This window comes from Rhinatrema bivittatum, chromosome 5 (genome assembly GCF_901001135.1).
Source record: "Rhinatrema bivittatum chromosome 5, aRhiBiv1.1, whole genome shotgun sequence".
NCBI classification, from domain to species: domain Eukaryota; kingdom Metazoa; phylum Chordata; class Amphibia; order Gymnophiona; family Rhinatrematidae; genus Rhinatrema; species Rhinatrema bivittatum.
Window position 1 is genome coordinate 363,168,330 of NC_042619.1, and position 26,355 is coordinate 363,194,684.

The 26,355-nt window shown below is 41.1% G+C and overlaps 1 protein-coding gene across 1 annotated transcript in view; it reads left to right on the top strand.

Annotated features, from left to right (window-relative positions):
* The window catches only part of ABCC4 (ATP binding cassette subfamily C member 4), a 1,099,276-nt gene that overhangs the window by 392,737 nt on the left and 680,184 nt on the right, over positions 1 to 26,355 (top strand). Inside the window, exon 16 of the mRNA XM_029604735.1 lies at positions 20,303 to 20,443. Within this exon, the coding sequence (XP_029460595.1) occupies positions 20,303 to 20,443 (141 nt within the window). The remainder of the gene's footprint in view (positions 1 to 20,302; positions 20,444 to 26,355) is intronic.

The window sequence follows — 26,355 nt, forward strand, 5'->3', positions numbered from 1 at the left end:
CGACTCTTTGCTGTTAACCTTAACTTTGTAGAACCTGTTCTGGAGGAAGGATGAGAACCAGCTGAGGGCAGTGTTTTTGATGCCGATCTCGGAGAGACGATCTAGGAGAATATCGTGGTTCACTGTGTCGAATGCCGCCGTTAGGTCTAGAAGGATGAGCAGGCAGGGTTGTTTTTTCTCGAGGTTCCTGAGAATAGTAGTAGTAATAGTAGTAGCATCTGCTTATTTAAGTTCTTACTGTGACTTGAGTTGGCATCGTGCATCACATACTTAGCTATCTGCCTTGTACCTTCTGATCTTGCTATTGAAAATATTTATCAGGAATGGATTTACTTGGTGATTTAAATTGTTTCCATTATTAGGAGATTTTTTTTCAATTGAATTTTTGCTGCAATAACCACTATGGAATTTCTCCACTATCACTGGGAAAATGCTGGTAAGAGCAATTCTCAATAGAATGATAGCGCAAATTGTGGACGGCATCTTCTCGGAATTGTAGTGTAGGTTCGGACCTGGCCAAAGGTCCATTGGCTGGGGGATTTAGGAAAAGTGCCTTGAGCAACACTGAGATCTATATAACCTCGATGGCCTATGGAAATTCCTCCAGAATCTTGGCTACCCAGAGAAAATTTCCATCATCAGATCTTTCCAATAAGGGGATGCAGGTCAAGATGCAGGAATGCGGTGAATCCTTTTTAGTCTCAAATATAACAAAACAAGACTGCATACTGGCACAAACACTGTTCTTTTTTTTTCTCTGTGATGTTCCTGGATGCTTTCCAGGACATGGACCGGGGAGTTTTCATCAGGTGAAGGATTTTATTTATTTGATTTATATTCCATCTTCCAGCTATTTCAGAATGGATTACGTTCAGGTACTATAGACATTTCACTGTCCCCAGAGGGCTCACAATCTAACTGGGTCATTTATCAATTCGTGTTAGGACCTTAACATGCATGATAGTGTCCTAACGCAAAATGTGTATGCAAATTAAACATTGAGTATTCCAGTGGGAGGAGTTTGGGCAGAGTTTATGGAAATGGTCTGCTAGCATGGAATGCGATAGAGTAAAACACACTGTGGGTATTAATGCCGGAAATAACTACACCTTTTTTTTTTTTGCAGTACGGTGAAAAAACTTTATCGCGTTCCCAAGGGGATTATCACACGCGATTAAAAAGAGGTATTATATCAGACACACCTACCAGGCCCTCCTGGGCCAATAAAAACACCTGTTCTTACCTGGCCTAGCTTCTTAAAACCATAATGGTTGTGGCAAGTGTACTTGTTGGGGGATACTGGATGCTTCAGGAGGCTCGCCACAAACAACAAGAGGACCAACAATAACCTCAACAACAGGCAAGGGCAATTCCAAGTCTTCCTAGAGAAGTCTCTGCACTGGAGGCCGAGCCACTGGCCCTGCAGGGTCGGGGCCTACGGCAGCACCTGGCACGCAGGTGGCCTTGGCAGAGGAGATACAGGGAGCACATCTTTCCTCCCTGAGTATCAATGCTGGGCATGCCAGAGGATTGTAGTTAGCAGGTATCGCCTCAGCTCTCGAGCTATCCTGGAATTATATGAAGAAATCCGAGAGGGTCTGGATGTAGTCACCGAAAGGTCCCACGCTCTGCTTGGCCTCACCAAACTATTGGCCACCCTGCATTGCATGGCAACCGGCTCCTTCCAAACGACAGTAGGGGTCGTAGGGTGAATGCCCCAAGCCACTTTTTCCCACTGTTTGGACCAAGTCATCACAGCAATCTCTGACCGCATTAATCGCTACATAGCATTTCCTCGGGACAAGCGATGGACTTGAAGAGAGGCTTTTATGCCTTTGCAAACTTTCCCAATGTTCTGGAAGCTATCGACTGGACTCACGTGGCCATCATCTCACCCCATGACAGGAAGGTGATGTACTGCAACAGAAAGCTCTTGCACTCCATGAATATGCAAGTGGTCTCTGATGCTCGAATGCACATCCTCGACGTGATGGCCAGGTACCCGGGAACTGCGCATAATTCCTTTATACATGCGCGAAATGTTTGAGGACAGCATCAATGGTGATGGTTAGCTCGTAGGTAAGAGAGTCGCTTCTTTCTCTATTCCATCTCTGGCTATGTGTTTGTGGCAAACGGCATGGACAAGGGGCCGGGAGCTGTAGGGGATGTAACAGCATCGCTGCCATGACAAATGGCTTGTACATTTATGTCTGCAGGCCATTACCCAGGGCCTGCCTTTTTCTTCCCGTGCTGCAGAGGCCTGCTAATCTTGTGAGGGCAAACAATGCAATTGCCATAAAGCTTGGTGTGTGAACAGACACTATACATTTTCTACATGTCACTTTCAAAAGTGGCCTGTTCCTATGCTCCCATTGGGAGCAGTTGAAATCTCACTGTTTAATCACAAGCTTGAAGTGTCCATACTGCTGGTACTGCCAGAACACATGTGGCCTGTTGGTGATGTGTCAGACAGAATGTCGGCAACAGTTTGTCTTGACCATCACACAACTAAACCAAAAGCAGTGCCCTGTGCATTTTGGGGACCAGGCATACTCCCTGTGTCAAGGCTTACAAATTGGAGGACATACTGCAGAGCAGGCAGGGACTTGCCCAATCACACCATGAGGTAGTGTTTTTTTCTGCTAGGACAGATGTGGCAACTCTTTTATATTGCTTCAAGGTTGGCTGACTGCTACACACCAGTAGCCTTAGCTCAGTTATAAGGGCCTGGCAAATATTTGTTGCAATCCCCAGACATAATTTAGTAGTCCAGAAGATCAGAGATACATTTGGCTACTGTAATCCTGCACATATACTGTCCCAGAACAATGTGGCATGCACTTAAGATAGGGAAATCGGCCTTTAAGGCTCAGGCTAGCTTCTACTGTCTTATAGCATGCAGTGGTTTACCAGCCAAATCTGCAAGTGTCTGTGTTATGATTGATTCCTTAAATCTGTTATTTCCACAGGAGATTCTGGATACGGTTGCAGGATCTGGCTTCTCCCTCCCATTGCCATTCCTTACATGCCAGTGGAGACTAGGTACAACAAGGCCTTATGTTCTACCCGCTGTGTCATCGTACCTGTGGAGTTCTCAAGTCAGTTTCACTGTTTAGACAAAATGGGTAGAGCTTTAATGTATGCCCCACCCAAAGTTGGAGATATAGTGCTGCTCTGCTGCGTCTTCCATAATCTCGCTCTATGCCATGGACTACCAATGGAGATACTTCCAGATATCCCCCCAGATCCTCCATGTGCCCCCGCAGGAACTGAGGACTCCATGCTGAGTGTCAGCCAGTTTCAACAAAATCTTATATAACGTTACTTTGCTTGATAGGCCTCACCTATCCCATCCCCTTCCAGGGAAGGAAGGTCAGTAGAGCGTTTGCTGCTGCTCTGCTCTCTATCATCTTTCTTTCTCTCACTGCTTCTCTGGGTAAATGTGTAACAGAAAACACATATGCCTACTTAGGATTCCTCTTGACAATGCAGCAGTAGACTGTACTTGAAAAACAGTAGCCAAAGTAACACATGTGGCTGCCATTATGTGTTCTGCCTGATAGGGAGATTAAAAGAGGCATGTGTGGCACAAGAGTTTGTGTACGACTGCCAACACAGTGTACATAGCTTGGCCTAACTTGCCGATCCTCTCCAGCGGATCCCATCCTACCCTCACTTGTGGGCGAGAGAGTGCCTTAAGCGTGATGGGACCCCAGCTGGGCCTCGAGATGGAGAGCAACAGCTCTAGAAATGCTATAAATCTCAATTTGCTCTGAAGCTTAAAGACACAGCCTAAAGGTACAGGTAGTTTAAGGTTTCAGTGACAGAGTTCCCATTTTACAGCCTCATTCTGTGAGAGAGAGAGAGATGAGAAGAGAGAGAGTCGAAGAGAGAGAGAGAAGAGAGGATAGAGGAGAGATAGAGATTAGAGCAGGGCAGAAGATAGCTCGATCGAGAGAGCTCGAGAGCAGAGAGATCGAGAGATGCTATCTCAGCTAGAGCTAGCTCTATATCGCCTCTCTCTATCGCTCTCTATCATCTCGATCGACTATAGCGTAGTAGCGAGAGAGAGCGCCTTCCTATAATGCCTATGCCCTAGACAAGTATTTGTATCCCTATGGGAGGGCCACCTAGTAACTCGAGGTGGGGATTAGGTATGAGCGTCGGGGGTTGGGGGCCACTTTCGCATTCCTCATGAGACATACGGAAAGAACAATGGTCTCTAGTGAAGATTTGCTGGCCGTCGGAGTGAGGAAACTCACTCCAAGAGGAGATTTGGGCAACGTTCTCTCCACCTAGCTTGATGGACACTCTACCTGGGCAACAACAACCTGGGCTGCTGGGAATATCGTGGACCGCAATACTCCTGGCTGGACACTTTCGCGAAAACATCGTGCACCGCGATAAAACAACCAATGAATCATCGCGGTGCACGATGTTTTCGCGATTTGTGACTCCAGTTCCGCGAATGGCGAAAACATCGTGTGCGGTGATGTTTCCCCACTGCACGAAAAATGCCTTATTTGCATAGGACACGCCCCCTCATGCGTTACTGCTGCGATATTGGAAAATGAGGCCCTTAGTGTCACATGGGCGTGCCAAGACACAGCTGACACCACTGCCTCAGCAATTTCAGAGCCACCGCTGATTAGGTTTACCAACTGGTTCAAGATTTAGAGGACATGTTGATCCAGTCCTGGTCTTACTCCACTGCATGCAGGTATTTATTGTCTTAGTTTTCGTAGGAAAAGCTATAAGGAAATCAGAACAAGTCCCAGCATGTAATGGTTTGAAACCAGGATTGTATCAACCTGTCCTGAAAATCGGGAGGCAGTTGGCAACCCTACTGCTGACATCAGAGTGCACACCTAGCAGGCCTTCACTTACAGCCTTGGGTAAAGCGCCTGTGCTACATGGTGCAATTACCACAATGCTCACAGGTCAATCATCCATTGTACTTGAAGATTGGAAGGTGGCTAAAGTAACCCCAATATTTAATAAGGGCTCCAGGGACGATCTGGGAAACTAAAGACCAGTTAGCCTGACCAGTGCCAGGAAAAATAGTGGAAAGTGTTCTAAATATCAAAATCAAAGGACATGCAGAAAGACATGGTTTAATGGAACAAAGTCAGCATGGCTTTACCCAAGGCAAGTCTTGCCTCACAAATCTGCTTCACTTTTTTGAAGGAGGTAATAAACAGATAAAGGTGAACCAGTAGTTGTAGTGTATTTGGATTTTCAGAAGGCATTTGACAAAGTTCCTCATGAGAGGCTTCTAGGAAAAGTAAAAAGTCATGGGATAGGTGGCGATGTCCTTTCGTGGATTACAAACTGGTTAAAAGACAGGAAACAGAGAGTAGGATAAATGGACAATTTTCTTGGTGGAAGGGAGTGGGCAGTGGAGTGCCTCAGGGATCTGTATTGGGACCCGTACTTTTCAATGATCTGGAAAGAAATATGATGAGTGAAGTAATCAAATTTGCAGATACAAAATTATTCAGAGTAGTTAAATCACAAGCAGATTGTGATAAATTGCAGGAAGACCTTGTGAGATTGGCAAATTGGGCATCCAAATGGCAGATGAGATTTAATGTGGATAAGTGCAAGGTAATGTATATAGGGAAAAATAACCCATGTTATAGTTACATGATGTTAGGGTCCATATTAGGAGCTACCACCCAAGAAAGAGATCTAGGCATCATAGTGGATAACACATTGAAATCGTCAGTTCAGTGTGCTGTGGCAGTCAAAAAAGCAAACAGAATGTTGGGAATTATTAGGGAATGGTGAATAAAACGGAAAATGTCATAATGCCTCTGTATCGCTCCATGGTGAGACCGCACCTTGAATACTGTGTACAATTCTGGTCGCCGCATCTCAAAAAAGATATAGTTGCAATGGAGAAGGTACAGAGAAGGGCGACCAAAATGATAAAGAGGATGGAACAGCTCCCCTATGAGGGAAGACTAAAGAGGTTAGGATTTTTCAGTTTGGAGAAGAGACGGCTAAGGGGGCATATGATAAAGTTGTTTAAAATCATGAGAGGTCTAGAACGGGTAAATGTGACTCGGTTATTTACTTTTTCGGATAATAGAAGGTCTAGGGGGCACGCCATGAAGTTGGCATGTAGCACATTTAAAACTAATCAGAGAAAGTTCTTTTTCACTCAATGCACAATTAAACTCTGGAATTTGTTGCCAGGGCTTGTGGTTAGTGCAGTTAGTATAGCTGGATTTAAAAAAGGAATGGATAAGTTCATGGAGAAGTCCATTATCTGCTATTAATTAAGTTGATTTAGAAAATAGCCACTGCTATTACCATCAACAGTAACATGGGATAGACTGTTTTTGGGAACTTGCCAGGTTCTTATGGCCTGAATTGGCCACTGTTGGAAACAGGATGCTGGGCTTGATGACCCTTGGTCTGACCCAGTATGGCATGTTCTTATGTTCATAAGCTAGCATACCACTTTGTGTTGCATGCACCCATACACAGATGCACCCTACTACACCTATATAGGCTAATTGTCAACTATCATGTGCAGAAGGTGAGGGCCTTGGCCTTTGGAATGTCATGTAGGTTCGGTTAGCTTCTCGGGGAGGCTACACAAGGATGCAGGTCCGGGTCTGTGAAGGCAGGATTGGGAATCAGATGGTGTCCTGACTTCACTTGTATTTTCCAGTCACCACTGAAATATCACAGTATAGTTTCTAATGACTCTGAGCACCCACATATCTCCTAAGCAAAGGTTTACATCATAGAATCTAATGTGTGTTAGAAGCTCCTGGTTTCGACTGAGCCATAACAAGCAGCCTTTCTGAGACATGGAGATATCAGGGTGGAGGAAGACCCTTGGCCATTGTAGCTCACATATAGTCATGTGGTGCTGCCGTATGTACATATGTATGTACCCAGAAGATATGCAGAGTAGTTTGCTTATAGTGATAGTATCACTTACAGTCCTGATGCGATCAGTGGCCACACTTGAAGCACATAGGCTGAGTGCTCCTGGGCTGAACAGCTTGCCGATTGTTCCGTTTCCAACATCACTCCATGGTTTTATGGTTGTAGGCCCCTGCTGATCCCCATGGCTGGCAGGACTTGTGGGCAATCTGGAAGAACTGCTGTCCTCTAGGCTGTGTCTCCTGTGGTGTTTTCCACTTTTACAGTTAGTGATGAGCAGGGCAGGTGTGCTGATAGACTCTCAATGATCAGCTCTGTGTATAGCATAAAGACTAGAGAAACTGTTGTCAGCTGATGTCTTCAGGAGCCTACAAGCTGCCTCCATAGTAAATGGGCCACAGTGCTGAATATATAGGCCTACTGTTCCTAGAGGTCTCATGTGGTTGGCATGATGGCTCATGCCCTTTCTGTGTTGGTCTCTTGCAAGACACGCATTTAGGGCCACCTGAGGCCTTGAGGGGCCCATGTCAGTATCTCAGACAAAGTATGTTTTATTTATGCCTCTGATGTCTTTTATGTGGCCATATGTAGATAATCTTTTGTGCTGAGTAAGGACTCAGACTACCTCATTAGCAGTTAGGGTCAGGCTGCCACAGATATCAATGTTTGATGACAAACAGTCCAGGAACATATGCATTGGCCACGTGTAGGTGCACGAAGTGCTGCAGGTAGTCTGTGCTCAATAGATGTGTGTCAATGTGTGTCTTGGTGAGTGATATGCTGGGTTAGCCTCTGCCAGTTTCCGTGTCTGGGGGTGCTTTTGCACTCATAGGTTCCTTCCTTACCACACCAATGCATATCTCAGAGCAGTGGGCTGCCTTCGGGATCTGGATACTACCTTTAAGGTCATCCTTACCTTACACACATTATACAGATCCCAAAGCCAGCCAGTACAGGGTGCCAGCCAGTCTGTGGAAGTCTTCCTGGTCCCATGCAGCAGCAGTAGCCCTCTAGGCCTCTGCTCTTGGCCTGTGGGCATTCTAGAAAGGAAAACAAAAAGAGATAGATGCCTAATCTTTTCTAAATATTTATTAAAGTAGAGACGTGTTCTTAAAATTGTTTTCCTGACAGCTATTATAGATCGCCTACCTCTTTCTTCTGTGGGCATTCTGTTACATTTCAGTACTCTCTTATTTCTCCTTAGTTGTCACAAAGCATCTGACATCCTGTTCCTGCAGCCTGCAAGTAGACGGCATATTTTTATTGTGTGAAACCTAAAAATGGTTGGGGACAGATAGCGTTTAAGTCATGCCATAAGCAAGGGGATCCAATGTCAAGTCTTATGTGATGATGCCTCTATTTTCCCTTAACACCACACAAGCTGCACATTTCAGCTCCCTACAGATCAACCATACCATGGCCATGAGTAACTTTTCAAGTACACCTCTGAAAAAAGAGTGATAGAATGCAAACTGGCTAAAAGACAGGAAACAGAGAGTAGGATTAAATGGACAATTTTCTCAGTGGAAGGGAGTGGACAGTGGAGTGCCTCAGGGATCTGTATTGGGGCCCTTACTTTTCAATATATTTGTAAATGATCTGGAAAGAAATACGACGAGTGAGACAATCAAATTTGCAGATGACAACAAAATTGTTCAGAGTAGTTAAATCACAAGCAGATTGTGATAAATTGCAGGAAGACCTTGTGAGACTGGAAAATTGGGCATCCAAATGGCAGATGAAATTTAATGTGGATAAGTGCAAGGTGATGCATATAGGGAAAAATAACCCATGCTATAATTACACAATGTTGGGTGCCATATTAGGTACTACAACCCAAGAAAGATCTAGGTGTCATAGTGGAAAACACATTGAAATTGGTTCAGTGTGCTGCGGCAGTCAAAAAAGCAAACAGAATGTTGGGAATTATTAGAAAGGGAATGGTGAATAAAACGGAAAATGTCATAATGCCTCTGTATCGCTCCATGGTGAGACCGCACCTTGAATACTGTCTACAATTCTGGTCGCCGCATCTCAAAAAAGATATAATTGCGATGGAGAAGGTACAGAGAAGGGCTACCAAAATGATAAGGGGAATGGAACAACTTCCCTATGAGGAAAGACTAAAGAGGTTAGGACTTTTCAGCTTGGAGAAGAGACGACTGAGGGGGGGGGATATGATAGAGGTGTTTAAAATCATGAGAGGTCTAGAACGGGTAGATGTGAATCGGTTATTTACTCTTTCGGATAGTAGAAAGACTAGGGGGCACTCCATGAAGTTAGCATGGGGCACATTTAAAACTAATCGGAGAAAGTTCTTTTTTACTCAACGCAAAATTAAACTCTGGAATTTGTTGCCAGAGGATATGGTTAGTGCAGTTAGTATAGCTGTGTTTAAAAAAGGATTGGATAAGTTCTTGGAGGAGAAGTCCATTACCTGCTATTAAGTTCATCTAGAGAATAGCCACTGCCATTAGCAATGGTAACATGGAATAGACTTAGTTTTTGGGTACTTGCCAGGTTCTTGTGGCCTGGATTGGCCACTGTTGGTAGCAGGATGCTGGGCTTGATGGACCCTTGGTCTGACCCAGTATGGCATTTTCTTATGTTCTTATGTTCTTAATTCTGGTCGCCGCATCTCAAAAAAAGATATATTTGCGATGGAGAAGGTACAGAGAAGGGCAACCAAAATGATAAAGGGGATGGACCAGCTCCCCTATGAGGAAAGGCTGACGAGGTTAGGCCTGTTCAGCTTAGAGAAGAGGCGGCTGAGAGGGGATATGATAATAGTGGTCTTTAAGATCATGAAATGTCTTGAACGAGTAGATGTGACTCGGTTATTTTCACTTTCAAATAATAGGACTAGGGGGCATTTCATGAAGTTGGCAATTAGCACATTTAAGTCTAATTGGAGAAAATTCTTTTTCACTCAACTCACAATAAAGCTCTGGAATTTGTTGCCAGAGGATGTGGTTAGCGCAGTTAGTGTAGCTGGGTTCAAAAAAGGTTTGGATAAGTTCTTGGAGGAGAAGACTATTAATGGTTATTAATCAAGTTTAGTTAGGGAATAGCCACTGCTATTAATTGCATCAGTAGCATGGGATCTTCTTAGTGTTTGGGTAATTGCCAGGTTCTTGTGGCCTGGTTTGGCCTCTGTTGGAAACAGGATGCTGGGCTTGATGGACCCTTGATTGGACCCAGCATGGCAATTTCTTATGTTCTTATCTGATCTTGAGAAGCTTAACAATGATCATTAGTCTCTCTAAATGTATAGCATTACATATAGCATGTGAACAAAACTGGTGGAGTGTCAGACATCAAACAACTAGCACCTCATTCTTGACGATAAGGGTTTTAAGCAACTCACATTGTTATTCAAACACTAGTTGGCATTTAAAGAACATTTGAAGAATGTGAGTTATTTAAATTTTTATCAATAATGTCTTTTTTTTTGTATAGGAAATTTTATACATATTGAATGACCTTTTTTTTTAACATCAATTGTATAGAATCTGTCTCTTCCTGGACATATCCACTGTGGAACTAATCAGGCTAGGGTCATCTCCAAGTCTCAGCATCCATGACTTAGATGCTGAGAGTGTAGTTGTAAGCAGGCTTGATGTGTTTTAATATATATATATTTTTTTGGAAGTCATAACTACCAGGCAAGCTTATGATTTTAAATGGAGGAGGTTTGTGTTCTAGTTTGAAGACAAACCTTGAGATCCTCTTTCTTGTCTCACACAAATATTTGATTGAAAACTTTTACATCTCTTGGAACATGATTAAATGACCAACTCCATTAAGGTCTATTTAGCTGCGATTAGTATTTACTACTAATTTGAAGAAGGGAACTCGTTTCTGCCCAGGTTTTGTCGGGTTTATATAGAACTGCCTTTCTTTGAAGTCTTTCCAAAAGTGCCACACAGTACCATGGGACATCATGATGTTATGCCAGCTAATGAAAGCTTCCTTTGAGTCTCTTGATGCCTATGAAAATATATGCTTAAACTGAAAAGTTGTATTTTTAGTGGTAGTCATATCATTGTACAGAATCAATGACTTAGGGCCTATGTGCTAACCTGTGATATTTTTAGCATGTGTTTGCAAAAAATAGGGGCATACACAAAGGGGATTAAGCATGTGCTAAACCCCACTAATGAGGCAATGCTAAAATTAATGCAGGCATATATGATAAATAGACAAATATCATTGTAATGAGTTTGTTAGCCATTACCATACTATTTAAAAAGGTACAGTACATCTTTCTACAGATGTGTTGCTCAGATGTTAATGACTCTGGATGACTAGATGGACTCATTGTGAAACTGGAGAATGTAATAACTCAGATTACCAAGTAAAGTTCAAATCACCAGGACCAGATGATATTCACCCCAGAATTCTGAAAGAACTCAAAAACGAAATTGTTTCTGGTGGCAGTGGGTTGTGAAGAAATGGAGAAGGACCTTGTGAGACTAGAAGACTGGGCTTCTAAATGGCAGATGCAATTTAATGTAGACAAGTGCAAAGTAATGCATGTAGGGAAAAATAATCCCAGCTATAAGTACACAATACTAGGTTCCGTGTAAGGAGTTTCACCACCCAGGAAAAGGACTTCAGAGTCCTTGTGGACAGGAGCTTTGAAACCTTTGGCTCAATGATTTTTTATTTATTTATTTATTTAATTTTATATACCGGCAACCGTTTGCACATCGTGCCGGTTTACAAGTAACTTACAACAAAAGATATATAGGCGTAGCCTTTACAGAGAACGGTATATAACATAAACGCAGTAACAGAATAAATAACTAAATAACTAAAGGGAGGGATGGAGGGGGGTAGTCGAGACAAATGGGGGGGCAGGGGGAGGGTGCAAACAGACACAAGGGGATAAGATATGAATTGGGATTCGAGGGAGAAATATGTACACTTGTTATATACAAAATTGTATGAATCATTAGAGGGGGAGGGTATTGGGTGTAGGACCTGAACGGGGGATGTTGGAGAGAGATGAGGGTTGGGCTAGCATGTTAGTTGGTGGAGCTGATGGGGAAAGGGGGTATGCTTGGAGGAAAAGCCAGGTTTTGAGTTTCTTTTTGAAAGTAGGTGTGGAGGTTTCGGTACGTAGGTCAAGAGGCATAGAGTTCCAGAGGGAGGGGCCTGCAAGGGAAAGGGCTCTATTGGTGGTGGAGATGAGTCTGGTGGATTTTATGGAGGGAGGGATAAGGGTTCCACGGAGGGAAGCACGGGTGGGTCTTGTGGAGGTACGAGGGAGGAAGGGTGGGTTTAGCCAGTTGTAGTGTTCGTTAGTAATACTTTTGTGGATGAGGGTGAGGGTCTTGTAAATAATTCGTGAGTGAATGGGAAGCCAGTGTAGATCAATGAGGGTGGGAGTGATGTGGTCTCTCTTATTGACATTGGTGAGGATGCGAGCAGTAGCGTTTTGGAGGAGTTGTAGAGGTTTGATGTGGGTAGAAGGGAGTCCAAGTAGGAGAGCATTACAGTAGTCAATTTTTGAAAAAATTATGGATTGGAGTACTGTACGGAAATCGGAAAAGTAGAGAAGGGGTTTGAGTTTTTTGAGGGTTTGTAGTTTGAAATAGCAGCTGCTAAGGATAGATTTGATATATGGTTTGAAGGTTAGTTGGTTATCAAGTATAACACCCAGGTTTCTTGTGTCAGAGAGAAGGTTGGGGGAATGTAGGGTGGAGAGAGTGGGTGTGGCTGCATGTCTAGAGGAGACGAGGAGGAGCTCAGTTTTTTGCGGATTGAGGGCTAGGTGCATGTCAGTGAGGAGCTAGTTTATTGAGGCGAGAATGGTGTTCCAGTTTTGGATAGCAGTGAGAACAGAGTTTTTGAAAGGGATGAGGATTTGCACATCATCCGCATAGATGAAATGTGTGATACCAAGGTTGGAGAGGAGGTTTGTAAGGGGGAGCATGTAAATGTTAAATAAGGTGGAAGAGAGGGAGGATCCTTGGGGAACGCCACAGTCGAGATTAACAGGAGGGGATGTAAAATTGTCTGTGAGGACTGTGTAGGTACGGTTTTGGAGGAAGGACTTTATCCAAGAAAGAGCAGTACCTGAAATTCCTATACTGATGAGGGTGTTGATGAGAATGTTGTGATTTACGGTGTCGAAAGCGGCGGAAATATCTAGCATGGCAATGAGGTAGGAGTTACCGGCATCCATTCCTTTGATGATTGTATCTGTAAGGGAGAGGAGTAGGGATTCCGTACTAAGGTGTTTTCGGAAACCGTATTGTGTTGGTAGGAGTATATTGGATTGTTCTAGGTATTCAGAGAGACGGGGAGTTTACTAGTTTCTCAATGACTTTGGAGAGGAAAGGGAGATTGGAGATAGGACGGAGGTTAGATAGATTGGAGGGATCAAGGGAGGGTTTTTTTAGAATGGGTTTGACCACAGCTTGTTTCAGGGAGTTAGGGACCAGGCCGTGTTCCAGGGAGCAGTTCACGATTTTGGAGAGTGTGGTGGCTATTGTTTTAGGAATAGCGAGGAGAAGTTTAGTTGGGATGGTTTCCGAGGGATGGGAGGAAGGTCTCATCTTTTTTAAGATGTTCTCTATTTCTAGAGTTGAGGAGGGTTCAAACGAAGGGAGGATGGTGGCTGTGTGTGGGGTGGGGGGGTTATGCTGTTGGTGTTGGGGGAGTTTTTGGTATTAGGGGTGAACTTGGCAGTGATGTTGGATATTTTGTTCTTAAAGAAGAGGGCAATTTCATTGCATCGGGTCTGTGTGGAGGGGACTTGGGATGTAGACATGTTGGGTTTGGTGAGGTTTGAGACTAGGGTGAATAGTGCCTTTGGGTTGAATTGGAGGTGGTGAATTTTTTTAGCATAATATTCTTTTTTGGTTGTTTGAATGGCGTTTCTATATGTGTGCATGAATTGGTAATAGGTGGTTTTTGTGGCAGGAGAGGGGTGTTTGCGCCAGTATCTTTCAGCTGCTCTAAGCTGGATTTTTTGGGTTTTGAGCGTATGGGTGTACCAGGGTTTTTTGGATGCTTTGGTTTGTGTGATTGTTTTTCGAATGATTGGGCATAGGTTGTTGGCGATTTTTTGGGTAGTTTCTGTCCAGGAGGATATGGCACTATCTGCTGACTCCAGGTCAATGTGATTTGGGATGTTGGAGCAAGCCGTTGCTAGGGTGTCTAGGGGGCAGGTTTTACGAAGTTGGAAGGATTTAGGCTGAGGGGGAGAGGAGATGGATGGGGTTTGTAGAGAGAGGGTTGTATTGATAATGGAGTGGTCAGACCAGGGGACAGGGAGGCATGTGGGGGGGGGTGGATGACGTTGATGAGTGAGTTGGTGAAAATAAGGTCGAGGGTATGACCGGCTTTGTGGGTTGGGGAGTGGATAAGTTGGGTGAGGCCCATTGCGTCTAAGGATGAGATGAAGGCTTCGCATGGTGGGGATTGTGGAGTGGAATCGACATGGAGGTTAAAATCGCCAAGGATTATCGTGGGGATGTCGGGGGAGAGAGAGACGGTGAGGAATTCGATGAGGGGGGAGGGGTCTTTTTCTAGTAGACCAGGAGGGGTATAGATTAGGCAGATTTGTAGAGATTGCGATTTGAAAAAGCCTACTTCGTATTGATTGGGAATATTGCAGGTTTGTGGGGTGAGCTTGAATTCTCTTTTAGCTATGAGGAGTAGGCCCCCTCCTCTTTTCTTTTTGCGGGGAATAGAGAAAATGTCATAGGTTTCAGTAGGGAGTTGGTTAATGAGGGGGGTGTCACAGGGTTTAAACCAGGTTTCAGTTACTGCAAAAATTTCTGGTTTGGAGTCAGTTAAAATATCGTGGAGGAGGTGAGTTTTTTGCTTCAGGGATTGGGCGTTAATGAGAAGGAGAGAAATGAGGGAGAGGGTGAGGGCTTGAGAGTTAGGAGATATGGGGATGGGGGTTAGACGCCTTTTTTGAGTGTTGTGTTGGCTGTAGAGGGGGAGGGATAGCTTTGAGGGGTATCGGAATAGGTAATTGGGAGGACAGAGGGTAGTCGTGTGGAGGCATTATTGGATGGGGGGCAAGTAGATGTGTGTTGGGGAGAGAGACAGGTTGTGCGATGAGGGCACAGTAATGCTATTGAATAGATTAGTGCAATTGAGAACAGATGATTGCAAGTAGTTAAAGAGATGCGGTTTGGCAGATTAATGCAGTTGACAGCAGCTGGGTGCAAGTGAAGAGATAAATGCAATGGAACAGTTAAATGCAATAGAACAGTTAAATGCAATAGAACAGATGAATGCTATTGAACAGATGAGTGCACTGGAAACAGATGAATGCTATTGAACAGATGAGTGCACTGGAAACAGATGATTGCTATTGAACAGATGAGTGCACTGGAAACAGATGAATGCAGGTAAGCTGATGAATGCAAGTGAACAGAGAAATGCAATAGTACAGGGAGGGTAGGCAATTAGGTAGAGTAGGTTATGAGATTTGGGTACTTGCCAGGTTCTTATGGCCTGGATTGGCCACTGTTGGAAACAGGATGCTGGGCTTGATGGACCCTTGGTCTGACCCAGTATGGCATTTTCTTATGTTCTTATGTAATGTGCAGTGGTGGTCAAAAAGACAATTAGAATGTTTGAAATTATTTGAAAGGAATAGAGAATAAATGGGAATATCATAATGCCTTTGTATAGATCCATGGTGCAATCGCACCTAGAGTATTGTGTGCAGTTCTGGTCACTCCATCTCAAAAACAACATAGCAAACCTAGAAAAGCTAGAGAAGGGTGACAAAAATGATTAGGGCATGAAAAAGCTCCCCTATGAAGAAAGGCTAAAAAGATTAGGGCTCTGTATCTTGGAAAAGAGACAACTGAGAAGAAAATATAATTGGAATTTATAAAATTTTGAGTCGGGTGGAATGAATAAATAGGGAACGGTTATTTACCCTTTCAAACAACACTAGGACTAGTGGATGCGCCATGAAACTAACAACTGGCAGATTTAAAACAAATCATAGGAAGTATTTTTTTCACTCGGCTAAAAATCAGCTATGGAATCTGTTGCTGAAGGACGTGGTCAGGGCAGCTTTAGTGGAGTTCAGAATTAGGGTTGGACAAGTTTCTGAGGGAAAAATCCATAGACAGTTATTAGCCAGGTAGACTTGGGAAAGCCAGCCAGCTCTTATCTGGGAGTGAGATACAAGAGCTAGATCAGCTATTGGGGATCTGACTGGTACGTGTGACCCGATTTGGCCTTTGTCAGAGACAGAATTCTGGGCTTGATGGACCTTGATCTGACCCAGCGTGGCATTTCTTATATTCTTATGAATTCACCAATAGTGTGTCAAACCTGCTGTAGTAGATTGTCATGCTTTTGGTCATCCGCGGGAAGGCTGGTGTGCTTTCTGGTGGGGAAATGATGATTCAGAAGTGGGAATCAAGCGGTGAGTACAGTGAGTCTTTCCGCCTCTTCCTGTTCCCATGGGAACTTAAAATTTTTTATGTAAGCTCTTCAGACGTTCCTCAGCAAAGGCATGTGATATGGGTCTTGTGACCCATAGGTGAGATACCAATGAGATTCTATTATGGGAACAGAAAATAATCTTTAAAGGTAAGCAATTTCACTTTACAGACTTCCTCTCAGCAGCTCAAACTGTAATATTTACTTAAAATTATTTATTGCCCACTTTTCAACTATTATAGGTTACAATAGTAAGAATCATAAAATTACATTAGACAAAATAAGACAACACTGTATTACAGTAGTCCATCTCTCTGGAATGGATAGTCAGCCTTACCGGAACTAACATTGAAATAAATATAACCAATAAAATGATTGTAAATAACTGTAGCCTAGTATAATATAAAAATGAAAAATAAAATAAATTCTATGGAATTTCAGTTGACAAGTTCTTATAAATCATCTAATGCTGAAATTGCTCTGATTTGCCACTTTATTAACATCTGATCCAGAATGGATCCTGCTATGCAGTCTGTGAAGCTCTGACCCATATTTTCAAAAGCCTAAGAAAATAACAGTGTAAGATTTTTTTCTGAACGAACATGCATGTATTGACTCTTAACGCAAATTCCAAAGAGTTGGACCTGTATTTATTTATTTAAAATCTTTTCTATACCGTCGCTAAGTTATCTACCATCGCAACGGTTTACATGTAGGCACATAAGTTAATGTGTGAAAACGTGTACTATAGTACATTCTAACAGGTGCCGTTAAAGGTTCGGTTACAATAAATCATTAACTACAAACAAATGTTTAGTGAAGTAGGTCATGACTGAGTGTACCAGGAAGGTACTGTTTGCTGGAAAAATTCACTCTTATGGTTTTACAATTAAGTTTATAGTGATGTAGAGTTCCTAGACCCCTCTACTTTGTGTTTCTAAGTGCTGTGCGTCGGTGCTCTTCTGCCTATTCCTTAATGTTTTCTATTTTCCCGTCTCTTTATAAAATGCTTGCTTAAAACCATCTGAGTTCTTTCTCTAGCTTCACAAAAATGAAATGTATGAGCTGAAGGAAACTCTTAAAAAAAAAAAAAATAAATAAAATTCTTCCCTGATGAATTTTAGGCCCGTGTTGGAACAAAATTTTATTGAAGCAATGCAGTGTGGGCCGCTATTATTATTCAGTGCTTTGTGTACCAACATGTAACAATGCCAATACAGGTATAATGTGATCAAAACTCCAGGCACCTGTCAGAATCCTTGTTGCAGCATTTTGACCCATTTGTAATGCTAATAAGTGGAAACTGGAAGCCCAATATATATACAACATTACAATAATCTAAGCAAGTTAATATCATAGCTTGAAGAACTGTACAAAAATGATCTTGACATAAAATTGGTTTTAATCTTCACAACAGTCAGTTTATAACAGATGCAATAAAACTAAAAATATATTTGTTTCCTGGATTTTGAACTGTAGCGTACAATGTAGCTCACAAGGACAGTGTCATCTATGACCTATATTACATTTCACATCAGTACGAGAGCATTGGCACAGCATTTGCTCAGTTAACATTTTTACTGTGGTGCAGATTTACCAGTCAGAGGAATGAACAAGCGCAAGAAAAATAAGTACTACTCTTTCAGCGGTCTTATTCTAAAATGAGACGTAGTACTTGTCATTACAAAAACTCTAGAAGACTTTAAATAGTTCTAGTATAGTCTTGCCAACTGTTCTCATGTAAAGATTCATAAACAGACATGTCTAATAAACTAGTGGTATGATTCTAAAGGAGAAATTGATTCTAAAGCTCATTGTCAGAAAGAGATGTTTATGTATGATTGAGTTGCTGGTAGAGGTGAGGTGTTGGAAAACTTCCACTTGATATTCAGCCTCCTGCTAGCATCTCCTCTATCCTTTTATTATTATTATTATTATTACATACCACCTGTAAGGCAAGTTATCCAAGCAGTTTACAATTAAAATAACAATGGAAAGCAGGACAAACGGTAGTGATCGGTATAATCAGGGATTCTTTATTGGTGTTAGCCCGACTCTGGCTGAGTTTCACTCTCACTGGAGCTGCCTCAGGGGCTGTACCAATGGTTGCTTGTATTATCTCACATAACAATGTGAGAACTTCACAACATATCAATTGGAATTGTGGTAAGTTGACTCAACGTAGAAACAGTATCTTGCCAGTCAGAGTACAGTTAATGTTTTTTTAAAAAAACAAATCCCACTCCTAGTACTGTATATTTCTTTGTCACGTAGTTGGAGGAAAAGAGATAAAAGAAGCAACCATTGGTACAGCCCCTGAGGCAGCTCCTGTGAGAGCGAAACTCAGCCAGAGTCGGGCTAACACCAATAAAGAATCCCTGATTATACCGATCACTACCGTTTGTCCTGCTTTCCAGCATTATTGATCGGCTTCCGATTTGTTTCCTGGGTCCTACTCAATTAAAATAACATGCATAAAAGCAATAAAAAAATACATGAAGACAAAGCACAAAATTAAAAGTACAATAATACACTGAGGACAAAATTGGTGAGCTACACAACTAATAAACAATAGCACAATTGTAAAACAGGGCCTGGTGAAAATTCTATTGCAAGTAAACAGTTGAAGGCCTGTGAGAACAACCAGGTTTTTACTACTTTCCAAAACTTTATGTAATTTAAGCTCAGCATGGATGTTAGGAGGTAAGGCATTCCAGAGGCGAGGTGCTTGGTAGATGAAAGAGCAATCTCTAGTGACCTCCAGTCTAATAACCGAGGGAGGTGAAGACCACCCTTCTAGGAGGACTGTAAGGTGCGGGAAAGAGTGTAGGAAGTCAAAAGATTTTTGAAAGATACAAAAGGAGACTACAGTGGAGAACATGGAAAATGAGACAAGAGAATTTTGAATTTAATTTGCTAATTTAACTGGTATCCAGTGTAAAGACTAGAATTGGAGTAACTTGATCTGCTTTTTTAAAGCCATAAATAATTTTTGCAGCTGTATTTTGAAGAATTTGTAGAGGTTTCAGCTGATAGAGAGGAAGGCCCAAAAAAAGAGAAGTAACGAAAGCATGAGTAAGCAGTTTGAGGTTGTAGATGTCGCGAAGTGGGCAGAGCTGATGGGTATACTGAAGGAAATGAAATGATTTTTGAATGATGCTAGAAATGTATGAAACCAGAGACAGCTTTGTGTCTAAAAAGACTCCCAAAAGAGGTGATCACAACATTAAGAGTGATGGGGTAGTTAGCATAATAAGCAGAAGAAGCTGTGAAGTGTCATGAATAATCCAAATGGCTTCTTATTTGGTGGGACTAACTTTTAATTTATGATCATGAAGCCAACTTGCTACAAGATCAAGACAATTATTGAATGCTGGAAGTGCGAACGAAGTCTTAGTTTTTAAAAAATGCAGCAATCTGTACATCACCAGTATATAAAGAGGGTCCAAACTCACAGTTCTAAATCAATGTGGTGGGGGGAGGGGAGAAAAAATATTACAAAGAAGAGGGGGAAATAATGAAACCCTGGGGAACACCCACAGGAAGGGATCTGAGATTTGAAAGGTGCTTATTCCATTTGACCTGAAAAGAGCGGTCCTGCAGATAAGAGTGAAACCAGGCCAAAGGTATATTGGAGATACAGATTTCCTGGAGACGAAGTAGGTGGTCGATGGTGTCAAAGGCAGCACGCATGTCCGAAAGGATAATTGGTATGTCCTTGCTACCATTGGTCTGGATTCTGATGTCATTAACTAGGGCCAGCCAAGCTGATTCTGTGCTGTGCCCCCTCCAGAAACCAAATTGTGAAGGGTGCAAAATGTTAGTTTTGGAGACAAAACCATTAAGTTGGTGTAAAACAATGTTTCACCGTCATGTCCTGTAGGTCCTGTTAAGAATAGTATATCTACTGGTAGAAAACTCCTTTCATGCATCTTGCAACTAATAATTTATTGCATTTTCTCATTAGACAGAACCTATGCTGACTGCCTTTCCTGAAGAGAGTCGATCAGAGGGAACCATAGATTTTAAGGTCTACAAGAAATACTTTTCTGCTGGAGCCAGTTACCTTGTTGTTGTTATACTATTACTGCTGAACGTTTTGGCACACGTAAGTGATATGATAGATGCTAGACATGATTGCAGCCAAGTGAGGCACTTTTATTTTACAGATGCATGTCAAGTTTGTTCTCTTGAAATGTGTAATTATAAGACAGCAACATATATTCTGGAGTGCTTGATTGCTATTATGAAAAGATTTATCATATTTTGGCTTTTTTTATACTGACATTCCTGTAAAAAATTACAAATCATACCGGTTTACAATGAACAAAAAACTTTGCATAGGAGCGTTACATGGAACAGTGTGAGCAATAAGTAACTGCGTAGGAAACGTGGGCTAAGAACTTGCCCATTTCAACAGGAACAATACTCTACATAGTTAAAACATAAATAAGTAAAATAGATACATCCGGACAGAAATTGATAAATACTTAAGTCTAAAAATTAACAAGATTCTAATTAAGATAAATAATTAATAAATGTACTTTATTACGTTTTTAATTAACAAGGTATGAGTCTTACGGCGGACTTAGTCGGGTCAGGATAAGGAGTCTAGCTATAAGGGAACGTCATGATCTATGGGAGCTAACTTTCAAAGTGAGGCTAGGTTAAAAATTAGAGCATAGATTGGTTCAAAGGGTCCCTGAAAGTGAGGAATAGTGATAGAGACATGGTGCAAAATGAAAGGTCAGGCTGGTTTAAGATATGGCTGGATGGTACGCAGAAGTCATCATTCTGGGAATGCTAGTTTGAAGAGCCATGTTTTGAGTTTTTTCTTGAAAAACAGAGGACATGGATCTTGTCGGAGGTCTGGAGGAAGAGCATTCCATTGTGAGGGGCCTGCTATGGAAAGAGCTCGTTTTCTAAAGGATGTTTTTGCTGGAGGAATGTATAGCGTGCCTTGATAAGCTCCTGTAATTGGTCTGATGGGGTTGTGAGGATGTAGCTGGATGGTAAGCTCAATGGGAGAGAGGTTGTGTAAGGCTTTGTGGATTATAGTAAGGACTTTATAGAGAATTCTGTATTTGATGGGAAGCCAGTGGAGGTTGTAAAGGATAGGGGAGATGTGATCTCTTTTTTTTGTGTTCGTCAAAATCCTGGCAGCTGAGTTCTGTAACATCTGTAGAGGTTTGGTGTTTGCTGGAAGGCCGAGGAGCAGAGAGTTGCAGTAATCAATTTTTGAGAAGAGTATAGATTGAAGTACCAGACTGAAATCGTGAAAATGTAGGAGGGGTTTCAGTTTTTTTAGTACTTGCAGTTTGAAAAAGCATTCCTTGGTGGTGGTGTTAACATATTTTTTGAGGTTAAGTTGGTTATCCAAGAGAACGCCTAGATCTCTTACGTGGGGCGAGTGGTTAAGGTTAGAAGGAGGCAACAATAATGGAGCATTGAGAAGAGGGTTGTTGTCATCTTGGGAGATTATGAGGATTTCCGTTTTATTGGTGTTGAGGACAAGATTGAGACTGGAGAGAAGCGTGTTAATTGATTGGAGGCAGCTATTCCAGAAGCTTAGGGTTTTATGTAGAGATTCAGTAATCGGTATGAGAATTAGTATATCGTCTGCATAGAGATAATGTGTAAGCTTTAGCTTAGAGAGAAGGTGGCAGAGAGGTAGGAGGTATAGCAGTAAGAACAAAGAGAATCGGTAGTTGAAAACGCCTTTATTAAATGATGCCCGACTCTGGCCGAGTTTCGCTCTTTTTCTCAGAGCTGCCTCAGGGGCAACTAAAATCAAATGTAAAACAATTAAAATTACACACCAAATTAAATTAAATAAACAACATATATAAGTGTACAAACACAAACTTCAAATTAAAACATATAAATGTGATAAAAACATGGTACGCAGAAGGATGTGGAGTGATATGTACAAGACACCATAAAAATATCTGGTTAATGTATAACCAATGCAATGTTGGAGAGATGGATCTTTTGTATATATTAGGGAACAATATATTGATCATGCAAAAAAAATGAATGCTTACTGAATTGGAGAAGGGCTGATATCTGTAAGATAATTGCCACATAAATGTATGCAAGCTCATCAAATACCTATATGGAAAAATTGGAAGAACTGTAGAAACAGTCGAATTGAGGACAAGCAATCAAAACCTAAAATCTATTGTAAATTAAATACATATGCAAATGTATTACTTTCTTACACCAGTTCTAATTCTTAAATAACTGTGTCTAAAAAACAGAAAAACAATAACTGAATCTATAATATTGAATTGATAAAACAATGACCATAAAAGCACCTCTTTTTTATTTTCAATAATTGCTACTGCAAGCAAAATCATATGTAGATAAATTACTTACTCAAATAAGTTCTGATCTTAAATGGCTGTGATTAAAAAACTGGCTAGATCTGTAATATTTGAATTAATAAAATAATGACCATAAAAGCAAATCTTTCATTCTTAGTAATTGATAATTAATATATCATTATAACTACAAACCTTAACCATCATATGTGTCAAAACTGTATACTAAAATGAATTTTAAAAGAATATGTATTATATATATTCCCATTAGACCGCATAGGAAATACGCTCATTACACAATAAATCATGGTAACAATTATTGACTATTCACACCACTATTAAAAACCAGGTTATATAAATAATGAATACTAATGGAACATTAATAAAATAATCCTAAAACTTTATAGACACAGAGGAAACCTTATCTGTTCAAAGAAAATCAATCAGAACTGTATTCAAATTCTCCCGTTACAGTTAAAATACCAATATCAAGGTGCGCATCGGATCGCTAAAATTATTATAGACAGACGTATCCTCTAGGTATTTAAAAGGTGAGGCTGTGCTCAAGTTTTACCATTGTTGTGAAATTATCAATAAAGAAACTTATAAAATCATCAAAAATAAACTAATCCTAAAGCTTTATAGACACAGAAGACACCTTATCTGTTCAAAGAAAACCAAAACTGTCTTCAAATTCTCCATAACAAGGTGCGCATCGGATCGCTAAAATAATTATAGACAAGAACTATCCTCATGCATAGCAACTATTTAAAAGACGAGTCTGTGCTCAAGCTTTCCAGTAAAGAAACTAATAAGGTCACCAACCTATTGTAAACAGACCTGACCCAAACTAACCCGTTGTTGGAAAACTCAACAAAATTAAAATACTTAAATTAACACAGGACTTACTATCTGTTGTTATAAATTCGAACCTATTCAAATTAGGACAGAATTTAATACCTGTAGAATCACAATTGTGTCAAGTTTGCAGCCTTCTGCAACGATCAAATCGATGTCTGCAGCGAGTGCCGTCAAACAGCACCATTCATATCAATTGAAGGGAGACGCCGTCAAGCCCGGTATTTAAAGAAATCTCTCGGGAGTTGAGCCTGCATTCGCGCCAAAAATTATTTTTAAATCAAAAATTAAATGATTTGTATCTATATATAAATAGAAATTTATAAATTGTAAATTGATTTTAATACCACCCCTAAAAAAATGTATAAAAATATTTAACAAAATTCAATATGAAAAAAATATAATAAAAACAGGGGGGGGGGGGGGAATCTTCCAAAGTTGATACATGATCATATACCGTACCATAACACAAGTACAAATCATGGTAATAATTATTTTAAAAAATTATTAAAAACAGTAACAGTATAGCGAAAATACATTCAGATTGTATATATATATATAGAGTGAAATCAATTAGAGAATTAATATGATATATTCAGACAACAGATAATTCATAAAAATACACCTAATTCTAACTCACAATTTAGACCATTAGGAGACATGGTGTTAAATTCATAAATAAATTTCTGTTCTGTTCTAAGAATCAAATTATTAAAATCTCCACCTCTCCAATTTGCATGCAATTTCTGAATAATACAAAATCTAAAATCTCCAAATTTGTGACCTGTTTTTAGACAATGTGATACCAGCGGTTTTCCTTCACTTAATTTTTTAATTGCACTTTTGTGCTCAATTATCCTTTTGTTTAATGGTCTCACTGTTTTGCCTATATACCATTTTTTACAGGGGCAGATGGCTACATAGATGACACCAGAACTTTTACAATTAGTGGAACCATTAAGATTATAATTTTTTTCTGTATTGCCTATCTTCAGACTTTTAGTTTTGAGATTAACATAACACACACTGAAATTCCCACATGGGTTCTGACCCATTGGTGTTTTTATTTTTAACTGAGGAACCGGCAATGCGGATGGTACTAAATATTCTTTAAGATTCTTTTCACGCTTGTTGGCTATCATGACTTGCATCCCTTGGAATGCAGGAAGAACTTGCAAAACATGCCAGTGTTTTTTTATAATCTGCGCAATGGAATGGGACAACCCGGTGAATGTGAGTGGACATATAACTTTGTCTTTTTTATCACTTTTTGTTCGAGTATGTAATAGATTAATTAATTCTTTGTTGTTCATCTGCCCTCTTGAAACAGTCATCAATAGAGGTAGGAGGTAAATGTTGAAGAGGGTTGGTGAAAGGGAAGATCCTTGTGGGACTCCGTAGTTGGAGATGACCGGGTGAGATTCTTTATTGTTAATTTTGACCTTGAAAGCTCTGTTGCAAAGGAAGGATTTGAACCAGCTGAGAGCCGTACCAGAGATGCCTATATCTGCAAGAAATTCTAGGAGAATTGTATGGTTGACGGTGTCGAAGGCCGCGGACAGATCTAGAAGAGCCAGTAGATAAGGTTGTCTTTTATCCATGTTCATGATGATGGAGTCTGTGAGGGAAATCAGAAGGGATTCTGTGTTGAGAGATTTACGGAATCCAAACTGGGAAGGAGCTAGAATCTTGTGTTCCTCCAAGTATTCCGAGAGCTGTTTATTGACAATTTTCTCCATAAGTTTGGCAATGAGAGGTAATTTGGCAATAGGGCGGAAGTTTGCAGGGTCGCTGGGTTTTTTTAGTAGAAGTTTTAAGATGGCAAGCTTTAAAGTGTCTGGAACTAGTCCTTGATTTAGGGAGCAGTTGATTATTTCTGCGATAGGTTTAGCAATGATGTTCAGGATGGAGATGAGGAGGTTTGAAGGGATGATGTCTAAGGAGTGGGAAGAGGGTTTGAGATTCTTAAGGATGTTTTCTATCTCCAGTGAAGAAGTGGTCTCTAAGACTTTGAGAGTTGCGGTTCGTTGATGGGAAGAGGTGAGGGGGGACAGGGGTGCTGGGTTGGATGAAGAGAGAGGGTTGATGAGATTGATGATTTTATTCTCGAAGTATTTTGCGTTCTATTGCTTTACTGAGAGCTTGGTCGTCTAGAAAGTTGGTGGAGTAGGTTTGGTGAGTGCCGAGATGTAAGAGAAAAGAGCTTTGGTGTCAAAGATGAAGTGGTGGATTTTTTTGGCGAAGAAATCTTTGTTTTGTGAATGGTGTTTCTATAGGCGTTTAGGGATGCTTTGTAAATCGCCAGGGTAGTAGAGGACGGTTTTTTTCGCCATCTGTGTTCTTTATTTCTGAGGTCTTGTTTGAGGGACTTAATTCAGGTGTGAACCACGGTTTTCTGTTGTCCGGGGAAGGGTGTAGCACTTTTGCGGTGAGAGGGCACGTTACTTCTGCTACTTTGTTGATTATTTTGAACCAAGATGAGGTGGCAGCAGTAGCGTCTGAGAGGTCCAGTTGTGTCAGTTCCTTAGAGAGATGGTACCTAGGAGATCCAAAGAGCAGGGTTTTCTGAATTGTATTGTAGTTTTTGGGAGGGAAAGAGAAGGAAGGTTTAACGTCTCGAGGGTAGTGATGATCTGATGGTCCGACCAAGGGACTGAAGAACACATGGGATTAGAAGAAAGAGAGATGCCTTCATTAATGAAGATTAGGTCCAATGTATGGCCTGCTTTGTGAGTGGGGGTGTTAACGATCTGTTTGAATCCCATGTAGCTGAGGGAAGATAGGAAAGTATCACAGTTGGCAGAGTGCGGCGAGATGTCCACATGTAAATTGAAGTCTC